Here is a 23,530-nt window from a genome sequence, read left to right as displayed (position 1 = left end):
TCTCAAAGCTGATCATCGGCATTCAGCCGGTCAGTCGTATTTCGACATCTATGAAACTTTTACATCGTCAACATGGCTGAAGCGAAGAAGCCGTCATTATACATAAGTGCCTGAGAGCGCAATGATGTTGTCCAATCCGCAATCCGAACGCCAGTCATAATTCATGCATGCGAAAAAAGCGATTGGAGGGATGTCGTCGACTAGAATCGCAGGTCCCAACCCATCTGTGGTCCGATGCGTGGAAGTTCCTCTGCAACAGACTGCACGTCCTTGTCACCTCGTCCGGACAAGCAGATCACGATGTTCTGGTCGTCCTTCATGGTCTTTGCAAGCTGAATCGCACCGAAGACGGCGTGGCTGGTCTCCAAGGCTGGGATGATACCTTCCAGTTCAGAGAGGACCTTGAAGCCGATGAAAGCTTCTGTGTCCGTGGCAGCGATGAACTTGGCCCTCTCACTTTCTTTCCAGCCAGACAATTCCGGACCAACTCCAGGATAGTCCAGACCTGCTGATACAGAATGGGTTTCGTCGATCTGACCCTCGTCGTTCTGCAGAATGTACGTCCTCACACCGTGCAGAACTCCTGGCTTTCCACCTGTGAGTGTGGCACTGTGCTTCTTGGTTTCTACGCCATCACCACCCGCTTCAACGCCGAGCAGCTTCACGCTTGGGTCATTTGAGAATGGGTAGAACATGCCCGTGGCATTGCTGCCACCGCCAACGCACGCGACGACGGCATCCGGAAGACGGCCAGTCAGTTCTTGCATTTGCTCCTTCGTTTCATTTCCAATAACACTTTGGAACGTTCGCACCATTGTTGGGAAAGGATGAGGACCGATCGCAGAGCCAATGATGTAGTGTGTTGTGTCGAGCTTCTCAACCCATTTTCGGAGAGCTTCGTTAACTGCATCGCGAAGTGTCCGAGAGCCAGCCTCGACCGCAACGACAGATGCACCCAGAAGCTTCATCCTGAAGACATTGAGAGCCTGTCTTCGTACATCTTCAGCACCCATATAAACTGTGCACTTCATGCCAAATCTAGCGCAGACGGTGGCAGTGGCAACACCGTGCTGGCCAGCACCTGTCTCCGCAATGATCTCTGTCTTGCCGAGTCGTCTGGCGATCAAGATTTGCCCGACCGCGTTGTTAATCTTGTGTGAGCCGGTGTGGTTCAGATCTTCACGTTTCAAGTAGATATTGGCGCCATGACCAGGCTGACTTTCCTCTCGTACTCGCTCCGTGAGTCGTTCTGACTTGTGGAGACTCGAAGGACGACTCATGTATGGATAGTAGGACCTGAACTCTTTCCAGAACTCTGGGTCGTTGATAGCGTCACTGAAGCCTTGCTCCAGTTCCCGCAAGCAGTCCATGAGTGACTCTGGCACATACTGTCCACCAAATTGACCGAAGCGTGAGGGAACAAGCTCTGGGTCCTTCTCTTCTGTGTTCAGCGCCTCCAGTTGATCTGCAAGGCCAGGACCCTTTGTGTCCGAATCTTTTATAACTCCATCAACGTGCACTGTGCCATTCGACGGGTTGCTCTCGCTCGCGGGTTGCTTCGTAGGATCCGCAGTCGAGATTTCCTTTGGCGCTTCGCCGTTTGTCTGTTTGATCCAACCGCTACCGTCACCGTTCGTGTTCGCAGCGGTTGAGATACTGTGGCCGTTGGTCGCTTCTGGACTAACGCGAGGGTTTCTTCGCTGAGTAATTTTATGGCAGTACTCTTCGACAGCCTTCGCTCCTTGCCCACTCGGCGCGTTCTTGATTGTGGTGATGATTTGGCTGCCGATCACGACGCCCTCTGACACTTGTCCCACCTCGACAAAGTGCTCCCGCGTGCTGACACCAAAGCCGACAGCCGCCGGTGCTCCATTTGAGTATTGGTGCACACGTTCAACGAGCTGTGGAAGACCTGTGCTGAGAGCACCTGTGGCACCTGTGACACCCATTCTCGATACAACGTAGATGAAGGAGTCTGCAATGCTGCACAGCAACTTCATACGCTTGTCGCTCGTCGAAGGTGCAATCAAGGGAACATACGACAAGCCGTAGGTCTTGCAATGGTGGCGGAATCTCACAGCCTCCTCTGGCGGCAGGTCCACCATGATGAAGCCATTGACGCCTGCAGCTTTGGCATCTTGTAGCATGCGCTCTTCGCCGTAGGCAAGCAGTGGGTTATAGTAGCCCATGAGCAGGACCGGGGCCTTTAAACCCTTGCTGCGGGCCTCTTTGACAATGTTCAGACATGAAGTCGTTGTTGTGCCGTTTGCCAACGCGATAGTGTTCGCTGTCTGAATTGTCGGTCCGTCTGCAATAGGGTCGGTGAAGGGCGTTCCCAGCTCAATGATATCGGCGCCACCAGCTTCCATACCCAGCAGGATGTCGGCCGTCTCTGCTATCGTGGGGTAGCCAGCAGTCGTGTATGTCACCAAAGCCGCCCGGCCCTCGCTCTTCGCGCGGGCAAACGCCTGTCGGATGCCCTCTGCCATGGTGGCTGGTCTCGTTCACGAAGGTTGCTTGTCGTATAATCGGGGGGCACTCTCGTCGGTGGAAGGGAGCGGGGTGTGTTAAGAGAGGATAGCAGCAGTAATAAAGAGTCTTGTGAGTCAATGGCTGTTCGGCGTCCGGCGGCCGTCAAACAAAATTGGACGTCCGAGCCAGATGAGCTCACCATGCAGGGTCCAAATCTCGCCCCTCCTCGACTTGCCTCTCCATCATCGTATCCATCTTCTACCGACACATACCATCAAGAGGCTTCGGATATTCCGATATACGACTAGCATCTATTGCGCATTTTTGTCTGCGACAATCGCGCAACGAATATGTCCTAACAACGGCCAGTATCAAGAACAGCCATGAAATGACAGGATTCGGATTTCCCCATCCTTGACCACGGTGAGCAGTGAAAATCAAGTCAGCTAATAACACAAATTGTCTTTCCAAAGGCCGATGTGAGCGTATCACCCAATGCCGGCGGCGCGAAGAAGCAAGGCGAACGCAGGATGAAGGCGGACCTCAAGAATACTCGCTTGAGCGGGATACGATACCAAGCAGATCCAAGGCGTCTCTGGACACCTTGCCGGATGCCGCTGAGGACAACAGCAGGCCTAGAGAAGATCTTGCCCATCGCCTATCATTTTTCAGAGCTGATGTTTTGATCCTGCACCAACATGGCCCGTCTTTACTGTTGCGGCGGTCTTGGCTCCGTGGCGCCAATCAGGCGCGCTTTTACGCGCCCATCCAGTCTTCGAGGATGCGTCGCCACTCACAAACGCATGCGATCCTTCTCGATGCCTGGCTGCGGCGTCGTTGGCGGCTACATGACGAACGGTTGCTCCCATGACGAAGTCTCTGGCGGCAACGACAGCCTGGCGAGGTGAGTCGTCTCGTTCAAATTGAACATAGTAACCACGTCCACAAGCCTCCGGCCATGACGCTACTTGTTGCTACGACTGCACGAATCTCATTGGTATAGTTGTACTCCTTTCCTTTCATCTCTTTCTTCAGGCTGCTGGACGGCCGTAATATTGCATTCGATAATTGTTAGGACCGGACTTCATGCTTGGGAGCAACTGGGCACCATGCCGTGGCGCCTTCCGACACCGTCATTCCACAATTCGCGCCGATCAGACAGACAAGGCAATTCGAACACCACACAGTCACTTCTCGACAAGGAGCTGCAAAGTGCAGTGCCTGCATGTGCGCGCACTTGTCTAGGCAACTACATCCGAACACAATTCAACCCAACATGTCTCGCAGCAGATTGCATATGCAGCTTCTACTCCAATTCGCAACCAGAGTATTCACTCGGGGAGCTCGCTTTGAAGTGCGTGAAGGGACCAAGCTGCGATGGCGTTGAGATAACTGAGAAAGCCGCGGCGGTGGCATACAACTTGTGTTCGGGTCGATATGGCGCTGCTCCAGGCGTGCACACGACACTAACTGTGGTCCCATCAACATCAACGACAAGGACCTCTTCCGCAACCTCGACGGCAACAAAAACTTCTTCCGTTGTCAGAACGTCGACAACGTCGGCAGCGACTACTAACTCTTCGAGTGCGGCGACTGCAGGAGCCTTCGCATCTTCCCGTCCTGAAGATGACTCGGGACTGTCGAGCGGGCAAGCTGTGGGCATCGCCATCGGTACTGTCTCTGCAGTGACGCTCATTGTAGCTCTAATATATGCTATATCTTGCATGCGACGACGCAAGAGACAAAAGAATAGCACACAGAGACACAGCTGGGATTTTGCTGACCAGGAGCCGACGAACCATTCGCAGTTCGTGCATGGCAATTTGGATACAAGCAACTCATCGTACGGGTGGAGTGGATACAACGCCGCGACCGTTTCGGAGAAACACCATACGTTCTGGCCGTCACCCTATGCAGGCCATGGCACCATAGCGGAGCGGCAGTACGGCCACAAGCAGAGCAAAGTGTGTCGCACAAGCAACGCATCACCGGACAGCGCAGGTAGCAACACAGGCATTCGAACACTGTCGCAATTATTGCCCGAGCGACCAGGCCGTCAGCCTCCACCTCCACCATCAAAATCGCTGGCGTACGCCCCAGCGATCTACACTCCGGCCACGGTCTTTGAGGAGGAACACACACCAAGGCTGCCTGATGTCTCGTTCCCGGGTTTACCAGCTCATCCAGCGGTAATGAAGAACAAACCCGTCAGAGCAACACATGTAAGCATGGCACCGCCAGCTCTGTCGATCCAGATCCCCCAGCAGCCTGTTCGAACGCCTGACACGCACAATTCAGTCAATTGGCCTCTTCCGCCACCTCCAGCACTGCAACCGCATTGCGAACTTCAACGCCTGGGAACAAATTCAGGTGCCTTCTCAAGCAAGACGAGCTTGCTGGACTATTACGCGAGCGCAGATAGCGGCGCTTCGCCTCAGGATCTCAATTCTTCGACGCCCATCGAGGAGGCTATCCAGGTGCGACGACCCGCTCCTGCTGCTATAGTTATTACCCAGCCCTCGTATCAGCCACAAGCTGTGAGGGACTCGATTGCATCAGACATATCGCGTCGTACTTCATTTGAGAGCACCAATCCGGATGATACGACACCGCCTGAGGACGAAGATAAACGATTGAGTCCTGTTGTGGAGTCGCCCATCTCGAATGTCCGGTATCCTAGAATTCCTAGACCTAGCAATCAGGCTGTTCCTCGATCGCCGGTGTATTCCGGCGCGCCTGTTCGACACCCGCAAAGGACAGATAGTCGAGCAGACACGACGACGGAAGTGAGGAAGACCACGGGTCACGCTCCGACATTGAGCGGCTCGACTTTAGCCGCGAAGCGGAGAGGCGATACAGCCGCCCACAATCTGGAACAAGGCCTTCACATTAGCAACTCGTCCTACGATACGACCTCACGGAAGAATGCGACGCAGGCTCCGGGTGAAAATCGCGCTCATCGGGGACAGCAGAATCCATTGAAAGGATATGGCAGGCCCACGAATCCGCCAAGCGCTGGAAGGAACCAGTCCGCAACGGTCCAAGTGAAGAGTCCTGCGGAATCGTTGGGAAGCCCATTGTGGGAGCCTAAGATGACGCCTAGTCGAAAAGGCGACGATCTGTTCTTGAGCGTATCTGTCGCGACTCCGCAAGCGAGTCATTTCCACGAATTATATGACCGACGATGAATGGAGGCATAGTGTGATTTCATTTGCAGCGTTCAAGCGGAAAGACCGCAATGGTCCTGTACTAGTAGACGATAGAGATTCCAGTTCCAGAGGTACATGTAGCATAATTGCAGAATCTGACAACGATGGCGAAGATGGCATCGTAATGTTTCTCTGTTCAGATGCCGATCGCTCTGCGGATGGGGGCAGATTTCACTGAAGCCGATGCGGCTCTTCTCAGCGAGATCCCAGGGCGGATAAGAGTGACTGAGGTGCCAATGGTACCTGAGCAAGGCTAAACACGTGCTTTGCAAAATCTCCGTCAGCATTGGTCATGGCGAGATGACCCGTCGCGCGCCGGTGCAGGAGGAAAAATTGCCGTGCACGCACAAACAACGAGATTGCTCAGCAATTGATGGCACTGTCGCAGGTCGCGGTGTGCTGAAGCCAATCGTCATCGGCGGCGCGGTGTCGAGGCCAGCAGTGCCGCCGAGGGGGGCGCGTGTATTGCCGTTGTAAGACCGTGTCGGCGTCTGCTTGAGCACCAACATAGTCATCACGTCCAAAGTGGGGACCCTGTCGCCCTGCGTGGGAAGTTACATCAGCGCAAAACTTGAGCTCTTTTCAAGAAAGTCCGTCCTTCTCTCCTCCACTCGTCTTCGACTCAACACCGCAACCATGCCTTACAACAAGACGGACGAGCTTGCCATCAACACCATCCGGTATGCATCCGCTGTTCCGCCCCTCACCGCCGTGACTCGAGCTGACTGTGTTTCCCCAGGACGCTGGCCGTGAGTGTGCCCCGCCATGCCCGCCTCAACACTTTCGAAACATTTCGCCCGCCACCGCGACGACGCCATTGAGCACCCCCGCTGACACCGAGATCCGCGCAGGTCGATGCCACGTTCGCCGCCAACTCGGGCCACCCGGGCGCGCCCATGGGCATGGCCCCAGTGGCCCACGTGCTGTTCAACAAATTCATGACCTTCAACCCCAAGAACCCCAAGTGGCTGAACCGCGACCGCTTCGTGCTCTCCAACGGCCACGGATGCATGCTGCAGTATGCTCTGCTGCACCTCTTCGGCTACGACGTCACCATCGACGACCTGAAGGCTTTCCGCCAGGTCGGCAGCAAGACGCCTGGCCACCCAGAGTCCACCGACACACCCGGCATTGAGGTGACAACCGGTCCTCTCGGACAAGGATTCACCAACGCTGTCGGTCTTGCCATTGCACAGGCTCACACTGCCGCCGTCTTCAACAAGCCCGGATACGAGCTTGTCAACAACTACACCTACACCTTCTTCGGCGATGGATGTGCCATGGAGGGCGTTGCCAGCGAGGCCGCCTCCACTGCAGGTCACTTGCAGCTCGGCAACCTGATTGCCATTTACGACGACAACCATATCTCCATTGGTGAGTCACTTGGGCAGTAATAGCATCGCTCTTGGAGCTAACAGGACACAGATGGTGACACCAAGTGCGCCTTCACCGAAGATGTCACCAAGCGATTCGAATCCTACGGCTGGCACGTGCAGTGGGTCAAGGACGGCGACAATGACCTCGAAGGCATTGAGGCTGCCATCAAGAAGGCCAAAGAGGTCAAGGACAAGCCATCCATGATCCGATTGACCACCACCATCGGCTTCGGCTCCGTGCTCCAGGGAACTGGCGGTGTGCACGGAAACCCATTGAAGGAGGATGACTGCAAGCAGGTCAAGGAGAAGTTCGGTTTCGACCCAAGCAAGAGCTTTGCTGTCCCACAAGAGGTGTATGACTTATACCACAAGCACGCCGCTGAGGGCGCTGCTGCTGAGCAGGAGTGGAACCAGCTGCTCGAGAAGTACTCCAACGAGCACAAGGAGCTGGGTGCTGACCTCAAGCGTCGTTTGACTGGTAAGCTCCCAGAGGGCTGGCAGAACAAGCTCCCAGTATACAAGCCTTCGGACAAGGCTGTCGCCTCGCGAAAGTTGTCCGAGTCCGTTCTTGAGGCCATTTATGAGGCTGTGCCAGAACTTCTTTCTGGTTCCGCAGATCTGACTGGATCCAACAACACTCGCTGGAAGAGCGCCGTCGACTTCCAGCCCCCAAGCCTGGGCATCGGTGACTGGAGCGGTCGCTACCTCCGCTATGGTGTGCGTGAGCACGGTATGGCTGGTATCATGAATGGTCTCGCGGCCTATGGTACTCTCATCCCAGCCGGTGGCACTTTCCTCAATTTTGTTTCCTACGCTGCTGGATCTGTCCGTCTCTCTGCCCTGTCTCACCACCGAGTCATCTACATCGCCACTCACGACTCCATTGGTCTGGGAGAGGACGGCCCAACCCACCAGCCTATCGAGACGCTCGCTCACTTCCGCGCTCTGCCCAACATGATGGTCTGGCGTCCAGCTGACGGAAACGAGACTTCTGCCGCCTACTATGTTGCTCTGACTTCGGAGAAGACCCCATCCATCCTTGCACTTACCCGTCAGAACCTGCCACAGCTCGAGGGCTCAACCATCGAGAACGGCATCAAGGGTGGTTACGTTGCAGTCGAGGCAGAGGGCGCTCAAATCACTCTCGTGTCTACTGGTTCCGAGGTGTCTCTCTGTTTGGAGGCCGCCAAGTACCTGAAGGACAACAAGGGCGTCACTGCGCGTGTTGTCTCGATGCCTTGCATGGAAGTCTTCGACGCACAGCCAAAGGACTACAAGCTCAAGGTCATCCCAGACGGTATCCCAGCTCTTTCCGTCGAGGTCATGAGTACCCTTGGCTGGGAGAAGTACTCGCACGAGCAATTCGGTCTCAACCGATTCGGTGCTTCCGGTCCTTACAAGGAGGTTTACGCCAAGTTTGAGTTCACACCAGAGGGCATTGCCAAGCGTGCTGTGGCCACCATTGACTTCTACAAGGACGTCAAGCCTCTCCGATCTCCATTGAACCGTGCTTTCCAGCAGCTCATCTAGATGCTTCACAGGAGCGATGTAAGAGTTTGCGCTACCATTATGCGAATGGTCAGCAGGAAGCGGAATGCGTTTGACGATTCGGGCTCGATGAGGATAAAATAAATATACCTCTGTAGATGAAAATGTGTTATGATCTGATGAAGAATTGTCTATTTTCTATTTTATATTATGTCGGCGGCCAGATACTCATCATTCTTCCTTCTCCCAAACCTTTTCCCCACCAATCCACGTCTGCAACACATTCCCTGCATCATCTAACACCACAAAATCTGCCCTCCTCCCCGCCTCTAATTTCCCTCTCGTCTCATCGCGCATCAGTCCTGCCACATTCTCTGTAACGCACCTCACCGCTTCAGCCAAAGTACAATCCGACCACTTTACCAAATTTCTCACGCAAAGGTCGAGTGTCGCGCACCCGCCGATCAAAGTATCGGTGCCTGTTTTGACGACTCTGGATCCGAGTTTTGTTTGTGATGTGTCGATTTGGGAATTCCCGGGGTAGGTTCCATCGGGAAGACCGAGGAGTTCGATGCTATCGGTTATGAGGATGCAGTGTTGAGGAGACGAGCGCCAGAGCAGGGTGGAAATATTTGGGTGGACGTGGTGCGAGTCGGAAATTAGACTGAAGTAGGGTGGAGGAGGGGATGAGGGATTGGGGCTGAGTGTGATAAGTCCCGCGAGACCTGGATTGCGGTGGTGGAGGGGGGTCATGGCGTTCAAGGTGTGTGTAAGACATGTTGCACCTGCGGTGAGGGCTGTGAGGCCTTCAGTGTAGGTTGCGGAGGAGTGGCCGAGTGAGACGATGATGTCTTTTGAGGCGAGGTTTTGGATGAGAGGGGTTGAGGAGGGGAGTTCCGGAGCGAGAGTGATGATTTTGATGATCTGGGAGGACGTTCCGGATGGGCCGTAAATCTCTTCTGGTGAGGTTGTGGCTGGTTGAAAGAGTGATGATGTGTGGGCGCCTTTCTTGGAGGGATGAAGGTATGGACCTTCGACGTGGGCTCCGAGTATAGAGGCGCCGTTCTTGACTGTACGGGGCTTGAGACTTGGGAGAAGCTGTCACGATGTGAGCTGAGGCCAGACGGACACTGAAGACGACTCAATAGACCTGGTCGCTTCGACAGTTGATCTGAATTATATGCTTCTGGTGGGTCGATATTATTGTAGAGGAGAGCCGCTCCTACCTTGTGGTAATGTTGAACAGGTACAGTTGGAATGGTTGGATAGAACCCTGTGACGCCTGTAGTAGCCAGGAAGCTCGCGGCCTCTTCGAGCTTCTCGGCATATTTTGCCTCATTTTCGAAGTTCGTAAAGTGAAATCCTCTCACGCCATTCGTCTGAAGCTCAAGATATCCGGGTGCTATGATGGCTCCGGCCAAGTCGATGATGTTGCCCTCAACGTGACCAGTATTTGAAAGGATCTTGCCTGTCTCAGTGGAGACCACGAGCTTCTCGTCGTCAACCAGTACGCCGCTGCGGCATAGCCTCGCATTTAGAAACGTCGTGGTGGACATGTTAAAGTCGTGGCATACAATGGCAAAAGTACTTGGTCCGCCGAAGAACATACGTGAGGTCGGAGGGTCTGCGACTCGCTTGGGCCCAGACACGAGTGGAGATCAAAGACCCCTCCAACCCTCCCCTCCATTCATCTTGCTTTCTGCCGTGCAGTTGTCTTCACATCTTGTCAGCCCGGCTTTCGCTTCCAACCTATTAGAGAAGCCAGCTCCTCCGTCAGCAGCACCGTAAGCACGGTACGAGCTTGCCGGTGGGTATTCAACTGGTGGCAAGAACGACTACATTCCTCGAGGCCGTAGTAGAAAGGAGAAACGCCCGACGTCAGCATGATTTTTCATTCGGTCGCCCAGAGAACAATCAATGCCTCGCCATGACACAGTGAGTCGCGATCTCGGGCCTCCAACTCTTGTTCCTAGGATAGTGGGATCAGCGTGCAGCATTGCTCAAGGTGTAGGCACGGCGCAAGTATGGCCGACGCGGTCGTATTAGAGCGCTAGACTGTGGGCGGGTAGAGAGAATCGACGTTCAAGATTCGATGTGCTACATCTGTGCTCATCGCGCAGTGAAAAGCACCGATCGTTATGCGTGGGATCTCGTGGCACAGAGAAGCAAAACTGATCGCCGCAAAGCCACGTGCGAGATCGAAGTATATACCAGAGAGACATTCGAAGCTTGGCTGAGATTGAGTATAGTAAGTGTAGATGAGCTTTCGAAATTGACTAAGGTGTTACCGGACGATCAAAGACGATCGAATTCCCGATCCCCAATGGAGTGGAATGTCGAGGTGGCCCTAAGTACCAGTGAGCGAAGCGGCGCATATCAAGCTTATTGTCAAGCAAATAGTCTTGCGAAAGCAGGAATATCGGCCAGATAGTGCTACTGTTCTTTTTGCTTGCGGGGTTCGTGTATGCAAGCCATAGTCTTGGGCCAATTGCCATTCCATCACGACCAGGTGTTAGGGCGATTGCCCAGTCACGCTACTGTCTTGACCTGAAGCTACGCGGATTATCAGATCTCACCTCGTAATTGATCGTCGAACTACCCGAACAACATCTCGTCTTTAGTTGCAGGGCAAGGCCACGATGCGAGAAAGTCTTCTGTAGCGCCTCCGATGCCATGGCGGTGGTGGGTGGTTCATGTGCTTGCAGATGCCTAGATGCCCAGGAGCTTGGTCCGCCGCAAAAGGGTTAGGCACACTTCATGCCCAGCATCGCAGTCGAGTATTGCAGTATCGATCTCGACGACACAGCGGTCGAATGCGAAATGCGTAGAAGAACGCCGCTCGCATTCACAATGCAGCAAGTGGTATAAAAGCCTGCTAGACGTCCAGTAGCGGTAGAGACTCCCATCAGTCCAGACATCGCTCAATTCGCAAAACGACTCTTCAAAGCTCAACGATCTGCCCCATTCAGCATTAAAGATGTTGTTCAACTCTATCCTTGCAACGGTTCTTGCAACCCTTACTGTCGTCTCTGCCAACCCGACCCCATTCGACTTTTCCGTCGAGAGCGACCTCGACACTCGCCAAAGCTGCCCACCACGTAACTGGAGATTGGCATGCCAGAGTGTCAATTCGTGTGCGAATGCCTGCCGGAACAGCTATCAGGCACAGAGACTGTGCTGCACGCCTTCCTACTCGTCGGTCGTAGGTGCAGGCACATCCAACTGCTACTGCGGCTGCAACTGCCCTCGTGAGTTCCACTCTGTGGTCAGATCGGATGTAAACTAATTCTGTCCAGCACGATAAGCATCGGGACTCGAGATGAATGAGCCTTCCCTTCCGAGTCGAGCTCAAGAGAAGAATTGGAGATGGCTGGTTTTGCGTAGGCATTTGGCCGAGAATTCTGCAACTTGAGGCAGTAACACAAAGGGAGCGATGTGTTGTGTATCTCATCCAGTGTGTAGTGGAATTGAGCGGAATTGGAATCAAGTCCTCGTGCTTTTTAGCCTCGATATCCCTGATCGAACTACATTGTGTTAGCCTAGGTCATCAGACGTCTACATACCATGTGCCGTTGACGATTGCTGGTACGAAGTATCTCAAAGACGCACTGCGTGACATTTGGAAGCCGAATTCAATTCGCCACAGCTTGAGCGGGCACATATTCCCAGAGGCAATGGTGGTTTTGGCCACATAGTTGATGAGATGCGAGCGGCTTTGTATTGACCTGCGTCGCTAACACCGTCTTTGCTCAATGACTTGCTTGTAACCGGTACGAGTCTCCGCTGATGACAATGTGCCTCGCGCTTCTTTGGACAGTCTTCACGCTGCCCATCTTGTGACGAATTGTGCAACCAAATGTCATAGCATATCATATTGATGGCCGGCTAGAGGCGTGGCTCCGGGGGTGGACTCAACGAGGCGCATGCTGATTGTCCGAACACGAAGAACAATAATGACTGTCTGTCTCCGTGTTCGGCATCAGCTCAGTGTATGCTTGGCTGCCCTGGCGTGCAGAGCAAAAGGTGCAATGGCGTGTAGCCACATCTTGGACTCGCAGCTGCCGCCACCATCATTCTCGTCTGGTGGAAACTCCTCCTTTGGCTTGCATTGAGTCAAATCAGGTTCTTCTCGCGACGAAGATCTCGCTATTTCGAGGTCTTGAGGTTGTGGTCGCGTCGATGGTGTGAGATCATCGTTGCAGGTCTCACGCCGAGCCATTGACATTGGACAGCTGGCTTGCCAAGGTCAAGCCTCCTCTTGTTGAGCTCCGATCCTCAAACACACGTACATCACGATCCCTTCAGAACCGCAGTCGATATGGCAGACGAGGACAAGGAGAAGGCGGAGAAGCTCGCCGCGGCCAAGAAGCGGGTATGCATGACGAACGCGCTTTCGCGACGCATTGACTAACGCGACTCGTCTCTCGGTTTAGTTTGAACAACTGAAGAAGAAGCAAGCCAAAGAGGGGAAGAAGGGCGGCAAGAAGAAGGCCGACAAGAAAGATGATGCCGACGTTAAGACCGAAGACGCGGGCGAGGAGGGAGCTGAAGCTGATGCCGCAGCCAACGTAGAGGATGCGGAGGCAGATGCGCAAGAGGAGGAGGAGATCCGCGAAGAGGTGAAGGGCAAGGAGCGAACGAAATCATTCAAAGAGGAGGCATCAGCCGCACAGTCCGAAGTTCAGGAGCTCTATAAGAAGCAGACGGCCAAGATCGAGGAGCTCGAGAAAGAGAACAAGTCGCTCAAGGAGCAGCAAGAGGAGAACACAAAGAAGCTGAGCAAGGCCGAGGAGGAGCTGGAAAGCCTACGTGAGGGTAGCGGCGAGGTCGCGGAACTCCGCAGCAAGGCGAAGGAGACTGAGCGATTGACGACTGAGCTGGCCACTGTTCAGAGACAACTGACCCAGGCTCAAAAGGAGCAAAAGAATACTACACGCAGAGCGTCGTCCAGTGCAAGCCCGGAGTTGGTCGAGCAACTTGCGACGAAGGACTCGACGATTCAGTCTTTGGAGCTGGACATTTCCAATCTTCGCAACCAGATCACCACTCTGGACTCTACGATAGCGGAGCGCGATGCTGCAGCAAAGGATTTGGAGGACCGCGCGAAGGTGGCAGAAGCCCAGACGGAGAGTGTCAAGCAGGAACTCGATGCTCTGCGCGTATCGATCTCGTTCCCGAGCGACGAAACAGCATCAGCGAAGGACGACCCGGAAGCTCTTACTAAGCGTATTAGCGTTCTTGAGTCTGATCTTCGTACTGCCAACAACAATCTCGAGGCCGCTGCCAAACGCGCAACGTCTCTTGAACAGAAGATTGAAGCCTTGACAAAGTTGCACAAGGATGCCAATGCCACCTCACAGGCCAAAGATCGAGAAGTCGCAGACCTTCGATCACAGCTGCAGCGTCAAAATAAGAGAAGCTCTCACGTTCGTCCGGACAACTTGGACGATTTCGAGTTGTCTGAATCAGAAACCGAGACGGGTCAGCTGCAAGCACGATTACGCGCATTGGAGGCCGAGAACTTTGATCTACGACGCGGAGTCTGGAGAGACAAGCGAGCCGAACTTCAGCCAGGCATGAACGACGACGGGTTGGAGGATGTGGACCTTTACACGCCTGATGGCACGAACAGACAGCGGGGTTCTCTTCCCCGTCAGACGAGCACATTCCAAGATGTGATCAATTCGGGCATCAATGCTTTCACGGGGAGAGAAAGAAATCAACCGCCTAGGAATAGAGCAGAGAGTCTCGGCTTGATGTCTGATGATGGCGGATTTGACGAGGAGGCTTTCAGACTCGCTCAAGAGGAAGAGCAGAAGCGACGGCTGGAGAGAATCAAAGATGTCAAACGAGGTCTTGATCAGTGGAAGGGGTGGAGAGTGGATCTAGCGGATATTCGAAGAAACGGGGCTGGAGATGGACGACAGGTGGGACCTGTCTTCGAGCTGTAGGAGCAGAGCATTGGACATCAGACGCTATAGAATACCCGCATGACTTCTTCACCTGCCTTGTTCTATTCAAGCACTATTCACGCGAGTATCTTGGCATGCGAGCTGAACCCTCGCGTTCCACGGCGCGCCGGGGTCCCGATGACGAACTGGCCACAAGCGAGGGTCAGCAACGTCTCAGCACAAACTCTCCACATTCCTGTTCTCGTGCACGCCGGATCCTCCCCTTTCCTTGTCCGTCTGACCATTCGCCATTTGCGGACTCTCGCGCTTCCACTCGCTCAGCGCAGTCCAGTACAATCATGGCCGACACCTCCCGCAAAACTCACCTCCAGGCTGACGATAGTAATCCGTTTGACGATCCCGATGCCTCTGATACAGCGTCATCCTCGCTGGATGCCTTGGTGCTGACCGTGGACCGAGACGCCACGCTCACACTCGGCACAGACAGTCTGATCGTGCTCGACGAAGGACTCCGACATCGACGGGCTGCATCGACATGTTGCGGCCTTATACCTCGTCTGGGAAAGACAACGAAAGCCATACCCTTTCACGATATCCTCTGGGCGGAATTTGATGAATCGACGTTTGATATTACAGTGCGGTATGCACAGCCGATAGGGAGGAAAGGAAAAGCGTGCCGGGTTGGCGTGATCTCGTATGCTGTGACGGACAAGAGTCTGTACGCTCATACAAGAGCATGGTTGCAGAAGCTGCTCGATCGAGCTTATCCGGTACACACAAAGAGGCGGAAGCGAATCAAGGTGCTCGTCAACCCTTACGGAGGAACAGGAAATGCCGAGAAGTTGTGGTCAAGAGAGATCCAGCCCATCTTTGCCGCAGCGGGCTGCGAGATAGATGTGGAGCGGACAACATATCGAGGTCACGCTGTGGAGATTGCGGAGAAGCTGGATCTTGATGCGTTTGATGTTGTGGCATGCGCGTCAGGAGATGGACTGCCACATGAAGTGTTCAATGGACTGGCCAAGAGACGGGATGCGAGAAGGGCGCTGAGGAAGATTGCTGTGGTGCAGCTACCCTGTGGAAGTGGAAATGCTATGAGCTTGAACTTGAACGGGACGAATTATCCGAGTCTGGCCGCTCTGGAAATTGTGAAGGGAATCCGGACATCACTCGATCTTGTCGCTATTACACAGGGTGACAGGAGACTATACAGTTTTCTGAGCCAATCTGTTGGCGTGATTGCTGACACGGACCTTGGGACTGAGAGTTTGCGTTGGATGGGAGCATTCCGATTCACGTGGGGCATTCTCGTTAGGATGCTCGGCAAGACGATATATCCTGCGGAGGTCAGCGTGCTGACGGACACGGACGACAAGCGCGCGATTAAAGACCGATATCGAAGTGCGCGGCAAGAACACGAAGCAGCGAAAGCAAAGAATATGCACAATTCACTTCACGACGATGACGAAGCCAAAAGCATCACCAACGATGATGAACTTGGCATCCCAACACTCAAGTACGGCACAGCAACAGATCCGCTCCCCTCATCCTTCATCACAACGGACATGCCCAAACTAGGAAACTTCTACGTCGGAAACATGTGCTACATGTCTCCCGATGCCCCCTTCTTCGCCTGCGCATTACCTGCCGACGGCCGCATGGACATGATGGCAATCAACGGCGACATCAAACGCACGACTTGCTTAAGCATGCTTCTCAAAGTCGAAGATGGGACGATGATAGACTTTTCCGATGCAAAATACAGCAAAATCCTTGCGTACAGGATCACACCTCGCGCGGCGCCCGCAGAATCTCGGAAATTGGGACCCAGACTTCGAAGATGGCTAGGAGGTACAACAGTCGGAGGCTCAGATGATGGACTGATCGCTGTCGACGGCGAAAGAATACCATTCGAACCTTTTCAAGCAGAAGTGGTACCTGCAATGGGAACAGTCTTGAGCAAAAATGGCGGCATCTACGAGTTTGATGGGCCAAAAGCATAGCATCCCTCCTTTAGCAGCTTTTAGATCAGCAAGGCGGAAACCATAACAAAACAGGAAGAAGTCAAGAGAAGAGCGCTGGCGTTTCATCTGGAGAAAATGGGAAGATACCCCCGAAATTATCTTTTTTGTATTAATACCATCATGTGAAGTGACCAAACCACTTTCTCAACTAGGCGACAGGCAGGCAGGCAGGGAGTTTTGGAAATTTGAGCGCGTAGCTGGCAATGAACCATGTGTACCAGTAGAGTCAGATCGCATTCTGGATCATAAATGAAAGGAACTGCCGGCCTGACTGGGGCTTTCAGTATGTGTTCTTTTGAACTCTATTGAGAACGCTATAGCTCTCATGGCCGTCTGCATCATGAGGGAGGGATGTCATTGCATCCCCACTCCTTCATGAGCACGATCTAATTGTGAAGCGATGGCGCTCCATCCACGAATTTGGGCATCCGGTCAGCACCTGCAACGGATTCGACTTTTCTCCGTATTTTGAGCGGCGTTCTGGTGATTTTCGAGGCGGCACTCAGTGCATGCGTCAGCAGTTCTCAGTTGTTAACGTTGGACTAGATGAACCCACGTGGCTGTGGTGATGCATGAGGACTGCTCGGGAGGTGGACGTCACCAGATTACTGTCAGGGAAGTCAAACATGTGACAATGAAGGAATGCTCGAGAATGTTTCGAAGTTTGTTCCATTTAATTGATGGCTACTTCGAAGTAACGCTTAAGACATTATATCGTCAGAATCATCGACGCATATGCTCAATACAAGACTGCGAGGCAGAAGGCTCGCTCAATGCCCAAGTGTGGTATCATTCCGCAATCCCCCAAGCCTCTCGCAAAATGCCACTGTGAAGCGACTTCGGCTGTATCGTAAAGTCGTAATCAGAGCGTGGATAACGCTCGTCGTCCTCATGGTGGTGAAGAAAGAATCGGTCAGCGATGTGCTTAGAGCGCGAGCATGGCCAAAACACCAGCGGCGAGCATTGGTGCGGCGGTCATCATAGCAGCTCCGTTGCCACTGTCAGTCGCTGACATAACGACGTCGCTGGCGCTGGATGCGGCAGAGCCGGCAGCATCGGTCACGCTGGAAGCAGCAGCGCTTGCGCTTCCCTGAGCGTCCTTTTGACAAGTCAGTTCGTGTACTCAGAGGATGATCTCACGAGGGGTCAACTTACGGTTGGTGTCTCCGTACCACTGACGACGTTGCCGGCGGAGTCGGTGGTCTGGCCATCGCTGTTGGTGCCGGTTGGAGCAGCGCCAGCAGCACCACCGGAGGCGGTGTCGAAGATGGTGGTGAAACCAGTGGTGGTGACGAAGGTCGAGTCGGAGGCAGAGACCAGAGCAGTCAAGGCAGAAGTGGTGATGGCAGCTGCACCAGCAGCACCGCCCTCCTCGCTGTCGTCGCCATTGCCGGTGGCAGAAGGAGTTGCACCAGACTCAGTACCGGAAGCAGAACCGCCGGCACCTCCAGCACCTCCAGCGCCGCCTGCACCTCCGTTGGAGTCGTCGCCGCCAGCAAGAGCGCCTGAAAGTTTGTTAGCTTGGAAACGCTGTAGAAGATTAAATTCGGGGAGGACCCACCACCGCAGTACTGGGTACCGTAGGCAATGACCTGCTGAGCAGCGGCGGCGTCACCACAGGCCTGGTTGGCACAGTCGCGCACACCGAAGCCGAAGTCAGCGTTGCGGCACAAGCAGTCGGCCTGGGCGTCTGGGCAGCCGAGCGATGGAGCCAGCGCCAGCATGTTGTTGATGCATGTTTGCTGTTGTCCTGTCAGCCATTGATCTTCGACGTTGCGCAACGCAGTCGCGTGGAATGGAAGAACGTACCCCACACGATGGCAGCGAGGCGAGGTCCTGGGCGGCGGCAAGGGTGGCGCCAATGGCGAGAACGGTGAACGCGGCCTTCATGATGCTGGTGGTAGTGATGCTGCTCGGATCGATGAGTGGTAGTCGATGTGCGCGGGGGCGATGAGATGGATGTGGTTTGCGATCTGAACCAAAGCAACGGCTGGAATGCGAACGCTTGCAAGTGCTGGAGCTGTTGGGTGAGGAAGGAGGGAGACGTCGCTCAGGGAACAGCGGTTGGCGAGCATTTAATCATGCGCAGGCACGGGCGCGCCTCTGCTGCAGTGACTGCACCTCGCGCTTGCCCACGATCGCTTCACCTCACCCGGCTTGTGACGCACGATGCGCCTGGAACACGCCCATCTCGCGTTCGCGCTCCGCCGCCATATCGGTGGTGCAGCGATCGTGGCCGTTGCCTGCGAGTCGGTTGCCCCGTACGAGCAGCGTTGTGAAGCTTCCCATATTGGTCGCAAAGTCTAATCCAACTTCGCGCGATGCCGCGCCAGGTTCCTGAGCTAGCGTGTGGCTGGTGTTTCGCGCTGCAGCCAGCGTGCGTTCTGTCCTCGCCGCCTGTGATAGGCGCGTCGCTTGATAACCATGTCGAATTGCAGCGCCGGCCCAGCGCAAACTGAGCAGCATGACTTCACTTTGCGCTGACCGCTTCTGCGTTGGCAAACATGTTTCTCGTCGCTCCCAAACGGCGACTGTTCTGCGCTGCGCAAACGGCGGGCAGCTCATCGGCGCGTCGCAATCTTGCGGCCGAGGCATGACTTCCAGATAGCAACGGCCGGCGTGGCGCGAGCACTGCTGCTGCTGCTGCTGCTGCTGCTGCTGCTTGCTTGCTCCCTGCTGCCCTCGTTTCGCGCACACTACTCAGGCGCGAACAACCCCAGCAACGACTATCTCACTTCCCGTACGGCCAATGGCAGGTGCATCGCAACCAGCCCGCATTTGCCCGCCATTTGGAAACACCGCGCTGCGACAATATGCCCGACTATTGATCTCGCTACTCCGCCCCTATGGTTGGACGTCGGGAAGTGAGCCAAGGACGGCTCCTGCCCGCTGTGGCGCGTGGTCGACACTATGTACAACATCTAATCTCCCACTGTTTGAAGGCATTCCCGCAACCTAACCCCTTCGTTGGCGCCGCAGTGCTACCAGTGCTGTGTGCACAGCATGAGGTGCCAGTGTGCCACGAGTGATTCCAGTGCAGTGCGCAATCAAGATAGAGAAACAATGCAATCGTTTGCGCAACTGCAGCTGTGACGATGAAGCTCTTCTCCGTTGCCAGGGCACGAGCCGTGCTGTGCCACTGAACCACCAGCCACCCCGCGAGTGACGCCCGCGCCGAGGATCCACCGATGCATCATCCAACCGCAAAACTTGGCACTTTGCGACTCTGCGCAGAGACATGATCAGCAAAACAGGATCGATATTGACCGCAAGCTTCAGGCCGTCTTTCGATAGATGATTCTGCACGTCACGACAGCGCACCGACAAGGCCAGCCCACTGCACTCTTTCAAAACGTTCATGTGTCACCGCTGCCGAACGTGGCAATGACGATGACCTATGCGCGGTGGGGCCGATGACAGATGTAACTTGGCTATCGACAGATACTGGTCAGAGCGCGATGGGGGCATTCAGATCCTGCACTTTGCGCACAGTGGCCTGTTCTGGAGCGACTTGACCTATGCAGTAACGTTCGCTTGTAGGGCAGAAGATCATCTGGACCACACTTCCACTTCATCAGTGGTACCATTGGAAGCCGGACCCTTTGGCAATCGATCCACCCTGATTGTTTGGGACATTGCTCTTTCACGCCCAGCAGTCGGTCAACGTTTTGTGCGACAACCACTCCACGTTACATAACGATCTTCCAATGCAGGGCGCAACGATCTCCCCACAAATTGCTTGAGAACAGTTGTTACGATGATAGTCATGGAGATGGTGTCACCAGTCTGAGACATTTCACACCCGGCGCGTGCTCTCCGGCAATTGAGGCAACGCCTGTTCCGGGTATTGGTACGAAAACGACAGTTGCAGTGTGTGAGCGAGATCGACGTCGCCAGACTGCAATCGCCACGCATTAACATGGTCCCAGCGTGCAATGCTTGATCGACTGCAAAAGCAAAGTATTAGGGTATGCAATGTCAGACCACGATGAACAGACAATCAAAGACCTCTGGTCAGGTCAAATTGAGCGATGCACTGATCGCTTGCTGGGAGCAGTTCTATATCGCGATACAAATACTACCTAACTTGCTTGCTCCAAGCACAAGCATCTAGCCTGATGGCCGTCGCTCCAGTCCGATGAGACCAAGACCTGTTCGCGGAATTTGCAGCAAGTAAAGCAGTCCGTCGTTGTCTGCGCCGTTACATCGCAAAGCATTGCAGCCTTCAGCGGCATGGTGCCCAACTCCAAGGTAGCTGCCCACAGCTGCATCGAGGGGTACGAGAAAGGGCTGGGTGTCGACATTGTTGTCCGCGGGGCGGTTGTAAGGACCTGAATTCTGGATCGTCGCTTGCACGTCGGCAGGCATGTCGGTCACCGCAGCCATCAGGCGGCGGAAGAACTCATGTTCGCCGGGACCTCCGGCATTGCCAGGGAACGCGCCGTGTAAGTCCAGGTTTAGGGCGCCTGGAATTGTATCAAGTTCTTGATAACCCGCTCGACTCACGACCATGTCAAGACTTGGAATGACAAACGTGTTGGTCCCGAGACCTAGGCTGTAGAACATATCAGAAGGCGCGCTTTGGACCCACGCCTCGCCTGGATACAATCTCCTGGTGAGATAGTCCGTGTTGACTTGTTGCTCGCCCGGTTTGCAGCTGTTAAGCCAGGCGTAGAGGCCAAATCCACAATTCGCGGTCGTGCCTTGCCGCATCTGGCGAATGAAGTCTGCGGGCACAATCTGACGACCGCCAAAAGCTCCCTCGTTGAGCATCAGTAAGCCAAGGCGACCGTACTCCAGTGGCCTAAGCCATAGTCCGGAGTATCCGGTGGTGTCACCAGCGCGATCTTTTTGCCAAAAATAAGCTGAGCGTGGAATTCCCAGCTTGTTGAACAGCTCCGTTTGAGCAAAGTCTTGGAAGTCTACGTTGGTGCCCGTGTTGAGCTGGACCTGGCGTTCCAGGATATGAGTGACCACCGAAGGGGTAATCTCATCGAACTCGTAATACTCTCCGGCAGGTCTGAGCAGCTCTGTGGAGAAGTATTCGCGGTAGCGAGAAATATCGGCGAAGAGATTGAGGCCCGTGACATGGTTGACTCTCTGGCCGGCAACCAAGTTCATGAAGTTCCGTAGAGTTCGATTCCTGTGAGCAGCATCTCCCAACCCAGGCTCGACATATTGATCGATGGCCGCATCGATATCGACCCAATCTCGACCTGCCACAATTCCGGCGAGCAAGGCGACAACAGTCTTGGTCTGGCCCGCGTTGAGTTCTGGTACTCTTTCGAGGAGAGGATCACGCAATCCTGAGCCAACAAGACAGCCGTGTCGGAAGACTTTGATCGAAGACGATCCCATGACCGAGGCGTAGTTCAACGCATCTTGCAGTTTCGCAGAGTCAAAGCCTTGACTGCTTGGTGAGGCCTGAGCATATTCATTTTGTGGTAGTGTATTGCATCTCTGACTCCGCACAGCTTGCGCCCAACTCAGCACGCAGACCAAAATCCGGCCGATGGGAGACATCGCGAAGGCTGTGGTATTGACGGACCCCAAGCGCAACACTCTACACATATTAAGTACTACACCGCGCTACATCTTTTTTACAACCCGCCAAGGAGCGGGGCTCAGGACGCTATTTGCCAGAACGAAAGATCGGCTCACCCAAAAAGAAGAAAGTTGTAGTAGTTACAGTTCCTGATCAACTCGATTCGCGGATTTGCGACGGTTATAGCGACTTTTGGTGCTGATCGGCATGAGGCGCGAGCTGCAACGCACTACCCAATCTACAAGGAGATGTATTGCAAATCGATAGGATGATGGCGATGGCGCTCAATAATAATGTCGCCCAGCCTATCGATTGACCGGTGATGCAATCCTCACACTCTCATAACAAAGAGGAATTGTGTTGCGCAAAGAGCACAAGCGAGTGTTATTACCCATCCAGCACGAGCGAACTTGCCACCAAAGTTCTACGCAAGTAATGATCACTAGCGTTCACGGATCTTGCCAGGTGAACTGGATCGCACCTCGAGAACGACGAATGTAGCACCGATCGGCCAAGTCGTCCTTGATGCCGCTATTCCCACCGACCCCTCGCATGCCCTAACGCCAGTATAATCTGATATTCAGCCAGCTCGAACGCTCTTGAGCTGCAATCTACTTTCACAAGAGAGAAGGAAATATTGCAACAATGCTCCACATCCTTTCGTACCTGCTTCTGAGTGCCACAGCGGTCCTTGGAGGCCCTCTCACAGAACCACAAAGATCCAATGGTCCTTGTACTCCAGAACGTCGCATTGCCGGTACTGCTCAGCTTGTTAAAACCATCGAATCCCATTCAATAGCAGACGCTGCGAAGATTCCACTTGCTCTTCTCTCAAGCAGGACCGCGTTCCTCAAGTGAGTCCCAAATCTTCCCCTCCTACCAGACTCGCCACCTAACTAGATCTCCTCCCTCAGGGATACGGAACTAGGTCCAGAATCAACTGTTCCCGTCTCTCTCGGTGTCACCGGCGCCGGCGTTCGAGCCGTCCTTGTGTCAGCTGCAACAGCCATCAACGCGAGAGTTCTCAATGCACGATATTCTGTCAATGCGAACGGCTCGGTCACGGCAGATTTCATCCAACCGGACGAGCCCGTACTGAGATGTCTGGTTGTCAAGGAGATTCACGATTATGATCTCGAAACGTGCGAAATTATCAGGAGTAACGTTTATGGGTTTGGCAAGATCATCACTCGAGGCCCGAATGATGTCTTTTGCGAGTGATAGGACGCTGCTTTGATATGTATGGTCGAAAAGCTAAGAAAGCTCAATTATTCTCTACATGTGTACGCGAAAGCAAGAGACTGCAGACTTCGTCGGCAACACGATCAACAGAAGATGAATGCCATATCTACCGAGCTGGAAATTAGACACTTTATGCGCCAGGCACCTTGAGCTACATGTATCTCGATGAAAGCCCCACTTTTCCTTCCCAAGATAGCTAGTGGCAGCTTCCATCGACCCTCGAGTTCTCACGTCGTCTCGAACCTGCAGCGATCCCCCACTT

General features: G+C 54.2%; 9 protein-coding genes across 9 annotated transcripts; 5 read left to right on the top strand and 4 right to left on the bottom strand.

Moving 5' to 3' along the window:
• Positions 1 to 200: 200 nt before the first annotated feature.
• Positions 201 to 2,489, bottom strand: CKM354_000377100 (tryptophan synthase TRP5; the record flags this gene model as incomplete). Its single annotated transcript, XM_044798986.1, has 1 exon — positions 201 to 2,489. One exon carries the CDS (start codon positions 2,487 to 2,489, stop codon positions 201 to 203), a length of 2,289 nt encoding a protein of 762 aa, XP_044654921.1.
• Positions 2,490 to 4,196: 1,707 nt separating this feature from the next.
• On the top strand, positions 4,197 to 5,660 carry CKM354_000377000 (uncharacterized protein; the record flags this gene model as incomplete). The annotated part of the gene is made up of 1 exon (XM_044798985.1): positions 4,197 to 5,660. The coding sequence occupies one exon, from the start codon at positions 4,197 to 4,199 to the stop codon at positions 5,658 to 5,660; it is 1,464 nt and encodes a 487-aa protein (XP_044654920.1).
• A 657-nt stretch (positions 5,661 to 6,317) lies between these two features.
• CKM354_000376900 (uncharacterized protein) lies at positions 6,318 to 8,587 on the top strand (the record flags this gene model as incomplete). Its single annotated transcript, XM_044798984.1, has 4 exons — positions 6,318 to 6,361; positions 6,421 to 6,430; positions 6,533 to 7,055; positions 7,107 to 8,587. The coding sequence occupies 4 exons, from the start codon at positions 6,318 to 6,320 to the stop codon at positions 8,585 to 8,587; spliced, it is 2,058 nt and encodes a 685-aa protein (XP_044654919.1).
• A 189-nt stretch (positions 8,588 to 8,776) lies between these two features.
• On the bottom strand, positions 8,777 to 10,101 carry CKM354_000376800 (uncharacterized protein; the record flags this gene model as incomplete). Its single annotated transcript, XM_044798983.1, has 2 exons — positions 8,777 to 9,643; positions 9,772 to 10,101. The coding sequence occupies 2 exons, from the start codon at positions 10,099 to 10,101 to the stop codon at positions 8,777 to 8,779; spliced, it is 1,197 nt and encodes a 398-aa protein (XP_044654918.1).
• Positions 10,102 to 12,863: 2,762 nt separating this feature from the next.
• Positions 12,864 to 14,496, top strand: CKM354_000376700 (uncharacterized protein; the record flags this gene model as incomplete). The annotated part of the gene is made up of 2 exons (XM_044798982.1): positions 12,864 to 12,917; positions 12,979 to 14,496. The coding sequence occupies 2 exons, from the start codon at positions 12,864 to 12,866 to the stop codon at positions 14,494 to 14,496; spliced, it is 1,572 nt and encodes a 523-aa protein (XP_044654917.1).
• Positions 14,497 to 14,795: 299 nt separating this feature from the next.
• Positions 14,796 to 16,460, top strand: CKM354_000376600 (uncharacterized protein; the record flags this gene model as incomplete). Its single annotated transcript, XM_044798981.1, has 1 exon — positions 14,796 to 16,460. One exon carries the CDS (start codon positions 14,796 to 14,798, stop codon positions 16,458 to 16,460), a length of 1,665 nt encoding a protein of 554 aa, XP_044654916.1.
• A 946-nt stretch (positions 16,461 to 17,406) lies between these two features.
• Positions 17,407 to 18,371, bottom strand: CKM354_000376500 (uncharacterized protein; the record flags this gene model as incomplete). The annotated part of the gene is made up of 4 exons (XM_044798980.1): positions 17,407 to 17,580; positions 17,637 to 17,986; positions 18,043 to 18,223; positions 18,291 to 18,371. 4 exons carry the CDS (start codon positions 18,369 to 18,371, stop codon positions 17,407 to 17,409), a joined length of 786 nt encoding a protein of 261 aa, XP_044654915.1.
• Positions 18,372 to 20,591: 2,220 nt separating this feature from the next.
• CKM354_000376400 (uncharacterized protein) lies at positions 20,592 to 22,004 on the bottom strand (the record flags this gene model as incomplete). The annotated part of the gene is made up of 1 exon (XM_044798979.1): positions 20,592 to 22,004. One exon carries the CDS (start codon positions 22,002 to 22,004, stop codon positions 20,592 to 20,594), a length of 1,413 nt encoding a protein of 470 aa, XP_044654914.1.
• Positions 22,005 to 22,671: 667 nt separating this feature from the next.
• CKM354_000376300 (uncharacterized protein) lies at positions 22,672 to 23,247 on the top strand (the record flags this gene model as incomplete). Its single annotated transcript, XM_044798978.1, has 2 exons — positions 22,672 to 22,880; positions 22,941 to 23,247. The coding sequence occupies 2 exons, from the start codon at positions 22,672 to 22,674 to the stop codon at positions 23,245 to 23,247; spliced, it is 516 nt and encodes a 171-aa protein (XP_044654913.1).
• Between the last annotated feature and the right edge of the window lie 283 nt (positions 23,248 to 23,530).

The sequence above is a fragment of the Cercospora kikuchii genome, assembly GCF_019650295.1.
Source record: "Cercospora kikuchii DNA, contig_00002, whole genome shotgun sequence".
Lineage (NCBI taxonomy): Eukaryota > Fungi > Ascomycota > Dothideomycetes > Mycosphaerellales > Mycosphaerellaceae > Cercospora > Cercospora kikuchii.
Note: the sequence above shows the minus strand (reverse complement) of the source record. Positions and strands in the feature narration are given on the sequence as shown.